The following is an 11,875-nucleotide window of genomic DNA, read 5'->3' as shown; positions in this document are numbered from 1 at the left end:
CTCCCTCCGTGTATGTGTGTGTGTGTGTGTGTGTGCGCGCGCGCGCGCGCGCGTTCACATACACTTTGGTGCACCCAGAGCTGGAGTTTCAGGTGCTTGTGAGCTACCTATGTGAATGCTGGAAACTGAACTCAAAATTCTCAAACCATCCCAACTTGTTAAGATACGTTAAGCTTATCTTATATATGTTCAGGGCATCCAAACTGGGGATAAAACACCAGCTGCTCCCAAAATTTGACACTTGTTACCCAGTAGTCAACAAGTATCTAAGAAATACTCACAATGTACTTGGCAATGGCTTCTCTATCGAGAGGCTGCGTCACTTTCAGCCAGCCTGTCTCCCTCTCAATGATGAAAACGCCAACCGGGGGTTTGTCAGCTCCTTGGCCTGTGATGCTGTAGAAAACCTTTGTTTCTTTATCCCTGTTGGATTTGATCTGAACACAAAACAGAAGAGACTCAGAACTGGCAAGGGAAGATCTCAACATGGCGACTTTTAATTTTCTCTTCTCTCAAGAGCACCTCTACCAACTTCCTCTCCTACCTGAACCAGGTTCTTTGGGAACTCGCCCTTTTCATTTTCGGGGCAGCTGATGGGAGGGATGACCCAGTCTCGTTTCTGTCTTCTGAGACCCTGGTGAGTGCTGGGAAATGTGATCAGTTCTGGCTTGGATTCAGAGACAGGGTCCTAAGAGGGAAAAACATTAACAAAATGAGGTAATGCAGAAGACATACAGGTCTTACAGTTGCATAAGCCAAAGAAATGAAAATGCTGTTGTCTGAATATTGATTGCCCACAATAGTCCCTATGACTAAAAGCTTGGTTCCTAACTTAGTGGCTAGTGAAGGCCTTCAGATTACAGAAGATATGTCCTTTAAGAATATTGAAATCCGGGGCTAGTAAGATGGCTCAGTGGTTAAGAGCACCAACTGCTCTTCTGAAGGTCCTGAGCTCAAATCCCAGTAACCACATGGTGGCTCACAACCATCCGTAATGAGATCTGATGCCCTCTTCTGGAGTGTCTGAAGACAGCTACAATGTACTTACTTCACTTTCTGGATCATAAAACAAGTGGTTCAGGAGCTGGCGAGGTGGCTCAGCGGGTAAGAGCATTGACTGCTCTTCCGAAGGTCCTGAGTTCGGAGTGAGCCCAGCAACCACATGGTGGCTCACAACCACCCATAATGAGATCTGATGCCCTCTTCTGGTGTGCCTGAAGACAGCTACAGTGTATTAGGCTGGACTCATACTGAGTTCAATTCCCAGCAGCCACATGATGGCTCATGGTGGCCATCTGTACAGCTAGTGTACTCATACACATAAAATAAATAAATGACTCTTAAAAAAAAAAAAAAAAAAAAAAAAAAAAAAAAAAAAAAAAAAAACAAGTGGTTTACTTTCCTGTGTCCTACCCCAGCTAGAAGACAGAATAAAGTATCATTTGGGCATGAATATCCAGAGCTAAAACCTTTTCTTCTCTCCCTCTCTCCCTCCCTTATCTCTTTCAATCTGTGTGTGTGTGTGTGTGTGTGTGTGTGTGTGTGTGTATGTGTGTGTTTAGTTGTTGTTTGTTTATTGGTTTGTTTGAGATAGGGTTTCTCTGTGTAGCCCTTTGCTGTCCTAGAACTTGTTCTGCAGACCAGGCTGGCCTTGAACTCAGAGAATTCACCTGCCTCTCTGCCTTCCAAGTGCTGGAATTGAAGGCATGTGCCATTACCACAGGTTCTCACTAAATTCTCTGTTGTTTGTTTGTGTGTGTTTTTTTGTTTTTGTTTGTTTGTTTTGAGACAGGGTTTCTCTGTATAGCCCTGACTATCCTGGAACTCACTTTGTAACCAGGCTGTCCTCGAACTCAGAGATTTGCCTGCCTCTGCCTCCCAAGGGCTGGGATTAAAGGCGTGCATCACCACTGCCAGGCCTAAATTCTTAATATTTAGCATTCAAATAATCACCGTGCATATAAAATTTGTGGGTTTGGACATTTGACAATTGTATTTAAAAGTTACTTCAAACTTATATAGTACATATCCTTTAAGACCCAGCATATGTCAGAAGCAATTCAGTAACTATCTATTTGGGTGTCCTGGACTTCCTTTCTTTTGTTCTCCTAGGGATACAGTTCACCAAAGTGGACTTATCAATCAACAAGTTTGGGGGATTGCTATTAAGAACTATTTTTGAGATCGATACAAATGTGTTAATCTTATTGTGTTATAACTGTAAGGGTTGCATTTGTTCTAACAAAAGCAGCTGGGATAGGAACCAAAAATTACCTGGAGACTTGCATTGAACAGTTCCCATGTGCAATAAAGATAACTTCATGCACACTCAGGGAAATAGGAGAGCCGAAGCTGAAAGGCAATACCTACTGAACTGTTTAAGTGTCTTAGAATGATTCATGGTAACAAAGTTTCTAGAAGATTTCCTCCTTACCCTTTGCAGGAAGATACTCATTAACACAGACCACAGCCTGCCAAGTTCTAGCTAGGCCCTATTTCCTGTCTGTCTGTTGTTTGGTTAGGACATTTTTAGAAACAATCTCATGAAGCCCAGTCGGGCTTCATATTATGTGGCCATCGATGATCTTGAACTTCAGGTCCTCCTGCCTCCACTCAACAAAGGATGATGATGGGTGCATTTCAGTGATGGGAAGGCATAGAAACCAGGGCCTCATGTACTCTAGGTCAGGACTCTTATCAACTGACCTACATTTCCAGCCCTCTTGGATTGGGTCCCCAAGAATCAAAACAGGAAAGACAGCAGACATAAAATGTGACCAGGTATTCTAGAACTCAGTCTCACATACCTGCCACACACAGTCTTACCATCCCTGCATCTGCTACCTACAGAAAAAAGGCAGCATGAGCTTAAAGGCTGGCTCTAGGACTAGCTACCTGGCTACCAGAATAGCTCCCCCTCTGTCTCCTCTGTCACATACCTTCTGTGAGAACTGTCCCAATATCTAAAGTGAGGATTTGTTTTGTTTTGTTGAGATAGGGCTTTACAGCGTAGCCCTGGCTGGCCTGAAACTTACTATGTAAACCAGCATTCAGGAGACAGGGACAAGCAGATCTCCGAGTTCAGTAACACCCTGGTCTAAACCGAGTTCCAGGCCAGCCAGGGCTACATATGAGAAACCCTGTCTTGAAAAACAAAAACCAACTAAACAAGCAGAAAAGGTGTGCACTACCACACCTGGCTTGGGGATTTCTAAAATGCAGAGTTGAATCAAATCATGACATAGCAGAAATGAAGAGGGACGTCAGCAGAGGGAAAGACGGGTGAGGGGACTGGGGGAAAAACAAACTGCAAACTGCTCTTAGAAAGCTCCCACAGGGGGCTGGCAAGATGGCTCCATCGGTAAGAGCATTGATTGCTCTTCCAAAGGTCCTGAGTTCGGATCCCAGCAATCACATGGTGGTTCACAACCACCCGTAATAAGATCTGATGTCCTCTTCTGGTGCGTCTAAAGACAGCTGCAGTGAGTAGGGCTGGAGCGAGCGGGGCCGTCCTGAGTTCAATTCACAGCAGCCACATGATGGCTCATGGCCATCTGTATAGCTACAGTGTACTCATACACATAAAAAATAAATAAATAAGTCTTTAAAGAAAAGAAAGAAAAGAAAAGGAAAGAAAAGAAAAGAAAAGAGAAAAGAAAAGAAAAGAGAAAAGAAAAGAAAAGAAAAGAAAAGAAAAGAAAAGAAAAGAAAAGAAAAGAAAAGAAAAGAAAAGAAAAGAGAAAGCTCCCACAGTCAACTGCCTACTGGGGACTTACTGTGCTGAACTTGCATGCATGACTGCCAGCGAGCTGGGCACTGCATCTCAGGAAGCCATGACCAACGTAATTGAACTAAGTTCTTCACTTCTCTAATTCCAGAGAGAAAAACTACATCCAGGGATTATTAAATCTCTCGAATCTCAAGAGTCTTCAAAGAATTGAACAGAAATCAACTTTAAAGGCTTTGGCACAATCCACACCTCGGAGACAGGAAGAAAAGTGTGTCTAGAATGTCCCCTAGAGAGACAGGATAGGAAGTGCCCAGAGACCATTCTCAAAATGGACAGAAGCATTGACTTGGTTTTTGGTGACAACCTCCAGGGACATTCCTGAGCAGAATCTATACAACACACAATCCGTGTACCTGCCTCTCCACTGAACGGGTTTTCTGGACTGAGCAGGACCTAAAAGCAGCTACTGCAAACATCAGGGGAAGGATCTTACCATAACGACAGTGCAGAGAAGATTTAAAACAATTTGTTTATCGTGTATGTTTGCATGAATCTAGGGCACCATGTGCATGTAAGCACCACAGAGGCCAGAAAAGGAGCCCGCGTCTCCTGCAACTTCAGCTCCTGGCTGTTCTACAGGACCTGATGGAGGTCTTGGGAACCAAACCTACAGCTGTCTCTCCAGCTCTCAAAAGGGACAAAGACTTTCTACTGGTCTTCCTTCCCCCTCCTCGCTAAATAAGACACCCATTCTGCCTCAAGGAAGGCAATGACAACAGAGAATATTTGATAAGACTCTAACCCACTCAGCTCTCCCTCCATAGATGAGGGTCACATCTGTGGTCAACCAAGAGCAGATAGAAACGGTTTTTTCAAAACCAGACCTGGCAGTACATGCCTATAATCCCACACTTCAGAGGCAAAGGCAGGGGGAATGGGAGTTCAAGGTCATCCTGAGCTACATATATCAAGTTTGGGAACAACCTTGGCTACACAAAACTATCCTTTAAATAAAACAAAAAGGGGACAGAAGGGATTCTACAAGATTTTTTTTTAAGGTATCTATAGTAGGGGATGTAGCTCAGTTGGCAAAATACTAGTCTATCATGCATGAACCACTGTACTTAATCCCTAGAACCCGGCAAAACTAGGTGTGATGGCACAAACTTGTAATCCTAGCACTTGGGAGATGAAAGATTAGAAGTTATCTTCTACTATATAGTGAGCTTGGCATTATCACAGCTATAAGAAATCCTGTCCAAAAAAAAAAAAAAAAAAGGAAGAACCAACCCTATGTCAAACATGTTAGTATCACACGGCTTCCCAGCGATCCCAGATCTCAAGAGACTGTGAGTTTGAAGCCAACCTCGGTTCAAACCAAAATAACTATGAGAACAATTCTGCCTGTGCAGAACATATGCAGACTTGCCCCCCACCCCCAATGCCATTATCTTTAAATAAGAAGAGTGTAAGAGTGACTGTCACATCAAGTAATGGATTGAGCATTATCTTATGTAGAGGTGTCTTAACAGGAGGGCATGCTGGCTATAAGCAAATTTCCTCATCCCTTTATATAAGGGACTTGAGCATTTAGATTTTGATATTCATAAAGGGAGAAGATGGTCCTTGTGAATACCAAGCAAACACCAAACCCAATAGGAACGAATTCAGCCAGAAAGAAAGACTGTCCTCATTGGGGGGCTATTTTTGTCACCCCCACTCCAAAAGTCATGAGTTTGCAGAAGTACTTCTGCCTGTCTTAACTGACAGGTATCCTGGGCATCAGGGGTGCCATGTAGCATCCCAGAGTCTTCCCATAAGACTCTGCCCATTATCTTGCCCAACAAGTCCCCAGTGTCAAGGCTAGAGGACCCAGATTAGACAGCTCCCTGAAAAATATGCACATATTTGAGAAATACCCCCACATACTCGGTGGTGGTGCCGGTGGTGGTGGTGCCCCACAGACTTCAGCGTCACTTTGGTAGAAAGCTTCCTGTGGCTGGAGTCCCAGGCGTGGACAAGAAAACTGGTCTCCAGTTTATGAAGCTTCAGATGCCTCTTGACTGTGATGGTACCGTCTGTCGCCACTTTGAATCTGGAGTCTTCCGACAAGAAGGCTGTCCTTGGCCGGCCAGTGCATCCTTCAAATCTCACTACAGGATGGAGATCACAGAGATTAGGAAACTGGACAGATCACAGACGGGACATTTCTTCTCCAGAAAGGGAACTTGGTTCACCCAGCACGTCATACAAAATATATACTAGCTCAGCAAACTATAAACTGGCGATGAACAACCCTACCCGGGGAGCCTTGGCCTCCAGAGTTTGGTTTTTTTGTTTGGTTGGTTTTCTTCATTTAATAGTCAAGGAGAATAGTATGTTGTCTATACTGTAATCTGTCACCTTCAGAGTCAAAGCAAAAGACAGATAGCTTAATATGAAACCAGGCTGGGAGATATCTCATTGGCATGCTGACCAAAGTTCAGACCCCTGAACTCATATAAAGAGTAAGATGTGGTGATGTGCCTCTGTAAGCCCAGCACTCCTACAGCAAGATGGGAAATTCACCCAGAAGCTCATGGGCCAGCTAGCCTAGAGTACGGAGCCAAGTCTGCAGAGAAAAGAGACCTTGCCTCAAAGCAAGATGGAAGAGAAGAACCAAGTCCCAAAGTTGGCCTCTGACGTCTATGCCCCTCCATGGTACATCTGTACCTGCACTTACACAAACATCACACCCACACACAAACAAACAGGTATGGAGGTGAGGGACACTGGCTACTTTTCCAGAGGCAAGTCATCCTCCGCTACACAGCAGATTTGAGGCTGTAGGAAACCCTGCCTCCAAAACCCAAGGGCACCTAGTTGGCTCATCAGGTAAGCATGCTTACAGCCAATCCTGACAACCTGAGTTCAACTGCTGGAACCCCACAGTGAAAGAACTCACTCGCATGATCAGAGAATTGTGGGGCCGGGGAGTTGGGGGGGGGTGTCCAAGACAGGACTCTGTGTAGCCGTGCCCATCCTGGAACTCAATCTGTAGACCACACTGGCCTACTGCCTCTGCCTCAAGTGCTGGGATTAAAGGTGTACACCACCACTACCCAGCTAAGAGAACTGGCTTGTGAGATGTCCTCAGACCTCCTTAGGCATACCATGGGACACTGTGTGTGTGTGTGTGTGTGTGTGTGTGTGTGTGTGTGTGTGTGTGTGTGTGTGTGTGTACACAAAAAGAAATGTAATAGAAAAATCTCAGCTGGGCGGTAGTGGTGCATGCCTTTAGTCCTAGCACTTGGGAGGTAGAGGCAGGCAGATCTCTGAGTTCGAGGCCAGCCTGGTCTACAGAGTGAGTTCCAGGATAGCCAAGGCTACACAGAGAAACCCTGTCTCGAAAAAACAAACAAACAAACAAACAAAAAAAAAGAATAAAAAAGAAAAAAGAAAAATCTCAGAGGGCACGTTTGAATGAATTCACAACAAATCTCAGAAGCCGGCTTACTTTCTACACTTTCAAACAATTGTCCATCACTCCCCACAATGGAACTTCTATTTTGCCTAAGTATTCTCTTATGAAAACCCCTATTCCTGTGCTTCTTTTTCAAAGCTAGGCACCTCTACATTCAGATGGATGGCTCACTTTTTGCTACAGGGCTCATTTCTTCCACCAGGGGACGCCCTTGAAGCCATCTCTGAAGCCAAAAGTCCTGTACTTGGCAGAGAAAATAGACGCAAATGATGTTTCAGTGAGTGAGAGGGGTGGGTGTAGGCACCACCAGTCTGACTGGCAAAATATACACTCTGGAGCAAAAGACAAATGAGAGATGACAGTCGCAGAAGGATCTGTCTGAACTTGAACCAACTATCCTTTCTTATGGGAGGAATGTGTATGTAGGAGGGAGAGAGAGAGAGAGAGAGAGAGAGAGAGAGAGAGAGAGAGAGAGAGAGAGAGAGAGAGGCTGTCTGTCTGTGCAGTCAACCTCAGTGTTGTTCTTCGGATGCTATCCACCTTATTTCTCTCTCACTGGCCTGAAACTCAACAAGACAGACAGGCTGGCTAGCCAGCAAGTACCAGGACTCCATGTGCTATCTCGGCCTGTGCACTTGAGATTACAAGCCCTACACCTTGACAGACTTTCTCCACAGGTACAACATGTACTTGACTGGCTGAGCCATCTCCCTAGTTCCCAGTTAGCACTTTGAAAGTCCAGATTAGGAACATTTAAAGATGCTTTTAAAGAAGCCCTCCCAACTTGCAGCACGAGTAATAGCTCTCGGGAGGCAGGGGTTGTGCGTCATATTTGGGGGCTTGTCACATAAGCAGGGAACAGGAGCTGGCACTGATTCCTTTCTCCAGCCAAGCACAAATCGAGGCAGTGAAAAATCAACCGGAGCATGACTGGACTTGCTGAGGGTGGTAGCGAGACACTTGGTAAATAACATGGTGCAAGGCAATTAACCTGCTCAAGGCACTTCTTAATGGTGGCTCCGCCTCACCCTAGGAGAAGTGACACCTTGTAAGTATGACAAGAGAGCCCCGACCTGAATTTCCAGGTGCTGGTTAAGGTTCATTATCTTTCTGTAAAACTGGATCCTCTAGGCTGAGAAATAAGGGAAAGTTGGAGGGGCTCTCTGTGGTTCCAGAAGGTTCTAGAAGTTGTCTTTCATGGGGCTCAGCCATGCAGAGCTCTGAGAACACCAAGATCAGCACAAAGAGTTGGGTGTGCATTGATAGTCCTGCAGGGAAACATTAAATAAAGAAAGCTGGCAACCCCACTCAGTGCAACACCTTTCCTTAGCCAGATGTGCCCTGCACTGGTCCCCACGGGAATTAAGACCCCTGAGCATCTGTCTCTTAATTGGAAAACCTACCACAGTAGTCACCACCATCACCATTATCACCAGGAAACCCCACAATCTCAAACTGGGTATGGTGGTGCACACCCGCAATCCCATTATTGGAAAGTGGGAGGCTACCCTGGCCCATTCATTAAGAGCCCTTAGAAAAGAAAAAGAAAATGGGGGGGGGGGGAAATCCTACAATCTGAACTAATACTTTCAATTACTCTTGTCAACTATTTTGGTCATATTTTAAATATTTGCAGAACACCATCATTCCAGGTTCCATTTTAAGCACTTTACAAACATTAAATCATTCAGACCCAGAACTTTATGCAGGTGATGCCTTGAGCATGCTTTGTTTTGTATCTTGCCTTTTGAGGCTGGGTCTCTCTGTATGTAGCCCTGGCTGTCCTGAAGCTCACTGTGTAGACTAGGCTAGTCTTGAACTCACAGAGATCAGCCTGTGCCACAGTGCCTCTGGCACATCCTCTTTTTACAGATGGGGAAACTAAAGCCAGATAGGAAGTCAGCAAGGCTGTGACTTAGACACAGGCAGACTGAGAGTTCATGCTCCTTGATTGCACTTCTTGCCTCTCTATAGGGTCCTTGCCCTGGTGTCCTTTGCCTTGTGTTTCCTTAGATTTTTCTCTTTAAATGTATGGGTATTTTTGTCTGTACGTGTGTGTGTGTGTGTGTGTGTGTGTGTGTGTGTGTATGAGTGTGGAGGTCAGATGATGACAACTTGCAGGCATCAAGTCTCTCCTTCCATGTGGGTCCCAGGGATCAAACTCAGGCTGCCAGGCTGGGCCTGGAGCATTTTTACCCACTTAGCCTTTTCATCCTCTAGCCCTTATTATATATGTACACAGGGGTGTGTGTAGCGGGGTGTGTGTGTGTGGCAGGGGATGTCTGGGGGTCAGAGGACAACCTCATGGAGTTAGCTTTATTCTCCTGCTGTTACAGCTGCTGAGCCACTGGGGCGGGATGGGGCAACTTCTCCCTGCCCCCACACCAGCCTTGCAGAGGCTCCTTCAGCATGGGCTTTCTTTTCCTGAAATTATACACTGCTGAGTTCAGAGCTGAACTGGCTCACCCTAAATGAGGGCTCTTCACTGCTATTCAAGACTATCCTGCCCCTCCCCCATTGTTGGCAATGCAATCCAAAGCTTTGCATAGGTTAGCCCATGCAGGTACCTCTATTGTGGGCATGAATGATAACTGGAGAAAAATGATAGAAATGGGGGTTGATGTGGGCTTTTTGGTTTTTTTTTCTAAATAAAATATAGCTTCTCCTGGAGACACAGCTCTGTAGTAGAGCATTTCCCTATAACACATGTAAAGCTTTGCATTAAACTGCCAACAATGGGAGGAGGGGTTGGATCTCAATCCTAGCACTTGAAAAGTGGACCAGGAATTCAAGGTCATCCTGGGCTACATAGCAGATTTGAGGCCAGCCTGGGATATACCAGACTGCCTCAAACTACCTACCCAAGAAGCGAGGAGGAGTGGCATTATTGTTTCTTTCCTGATTATAATTATAATAAATTAAGTGACAGCCGGGAGGTGGTGGCTCAACACTTGGGAGGCAGAGACAGGCAGATTTCTGAGTTCGAGGCCAGCCTGGTCTACAGAGTGAGTTCCAGGACAGCCAGGGCTCCACAGAGAAACCCTGTCTCGAAAAACAAAACAAAAAAAAAAAAAAAAAAAAAAAAAAAAAAAAAAAAAAAAAAAAAAAAGGGCTGGTGACAGCTACAGTGCACTTACATATAATGACAAATAAATATTAAATAAATAAATAAATAAAGTGACAAAAACAGGTAAGAATGTCTTTCTAGTGTGTCTAAGTTTTACGTTCATCGTAAGAGTCCCATCTTCTAGCCAGCTTGGCAGAAGAAGTAGCTAAAAGCAGAAAACCCTAGGGAAATAATTCCATACAAATAAAGGTGGGGTTGGTAAAAGCCTCTGATCACATGGGTGGGCGGGCAAGCGTGACATCTGAGTGTGAGCCTCAGCTACATTCTTCTCCAGTAACTGCCATCGGGCCAGGGCCAGCCTCACTTGAAGGATCCCATTTCTTCTTCCACTAGGGTGGCTGTCTCTGGAATGTGAGTGGGTAGAGACAAGGCATCTCAGAAGCCTCTAAACATCACAGAAAATGCTGGGGCTCGAGAACAGGGTCCTGTCACCAAGGGCAGCTGACCATGGTTGACTGCTTTTAGTAACTAATGGGTGATCCAGTCTCTTGGAAACTGTTTGAAAATAGAACCCTGCTCATACCACGCACAGGGCAGGACATAAAGAACAACTCTCTTCATGTCCTGAGTCTGATTTTTAGATGTCCTCCTTTGTTCAAACCTCTTCAATGAGTATCCTTGGGGAGAGAGGTTCCACAGTCAATGCAGAGCACTCTGTTTAGCTATACTTGAAGACTTTAGACACACGTGCTTGGCTCAAGGTTACAAAGGTATGATCCGAGAGTTTTCCTTGGGAGCTCCAGGAACTATGCTGCTACTGTGTATCCCCAAACTACAGCTCTATTTTCTGACTCAAACTCTGAAGACTGAAGTTAAAATGTTTCACTTGCAGGATGAGGGGACTGGAGAGTAGATAGTATCTTGTTTTGTGGTTCAGTATTCCTTTCTAAAGTCTTCACAGATATCACCACCCAAAAAACCTCCCAAGGTCATTTTCTTAGATGGCATTAGGCAATTCAATGCTGGAATGTCCTCCTTTGATGTAAAATATTAACATGTCTCACTTACGAGGTCGATGACACCTTTGATGGGTGTCCACAAAACTAGAAAGAACTACAAGCTTGTGAAAGAAAAACACCAGCAAGATGTCACCATAGCTATAGAAACAGGGCACAGACATGCTATCCTTTGTTGCCGAGGACACAAGGGTTCACTCTGATAGGTTGCTGCTGTTTGTGTCCATCTCTTGAAAGCTGAGGGCAAGAAGTACAATGTACTTACTGTGTATTAGATATAGCAGTCTTGGGTTGGATACACATGGGCAGGTGTATACAGTAGGAGGCGTTTAGCAACTCTTGTTCAAAAATGAAATAGCAGAAACACAGATAGGTAAAGGGATGTGGCCCAGCCACACAGCTAGGAACAGATAAGCTGTGGTCTCTGTCACCGTGGCAAGCCACCGGAGATACGTGGCTACTGAGTGGAAATTAACTGGAAGTAGCTACAGCTCCTAGCAAAGATCATCCCATAGTCAAGAGCCTCAGAACCGCCGGGCAGTGGTGGCGCACACCTTTAATCCCAGCACTTGGGAGGCAGAGGCAGGTGGATTTCTGAG

General features: G+C 45.2%; 1 protein-coding gene across 1 annotated transcript in view; it reads right to left on the bottom strand.

The window, feature by feature from the left end:
* Cdh1 (cadherin 1) overlaps positions 1 to 11,875 on the bottom strand; it is a 70,590-nt gene that overhangs the window by 14,942 nt on the left and 43,773 nt on the right. Inside the window, exons 3-5 of the mRNA XM_031341305.1 lie at positions 5,660 to 5,883; positions 545 to 688; positions 282 to 437 (exon numbers count right to left, since the gene is read on the bottom strand). Coding sequence (XP_031197165.1) covers positions 282 to 437; positions 545 to 688; positions 5,660 to 5,883 — 524 coding nt within the window. The remainder of the gene's footprint in view (positions 1 to 281; positions 438 to 544; positions 689 to 5,659; positions 5,884 to 11,875) is intronic.

The sequence above is a fragment of the Mastomys coucha genome, unplaced genomic scaffold (assembly GCF_008632895.1).
Source record: "Mastomys coucha isolate ucsf_1 unplaced genomic scaffold, UCSF_Mcou_1 pScaffold22, whole genome shotgun sequence".
NCBI lineage: Eukaryota > Metazoa > Chordata > Mammalia > Rodentia > Muridae > Mastomys > Mastomys coucha.
This window is presented reverse-complemented; position numbering and strand designations above follow the sequence as displayed.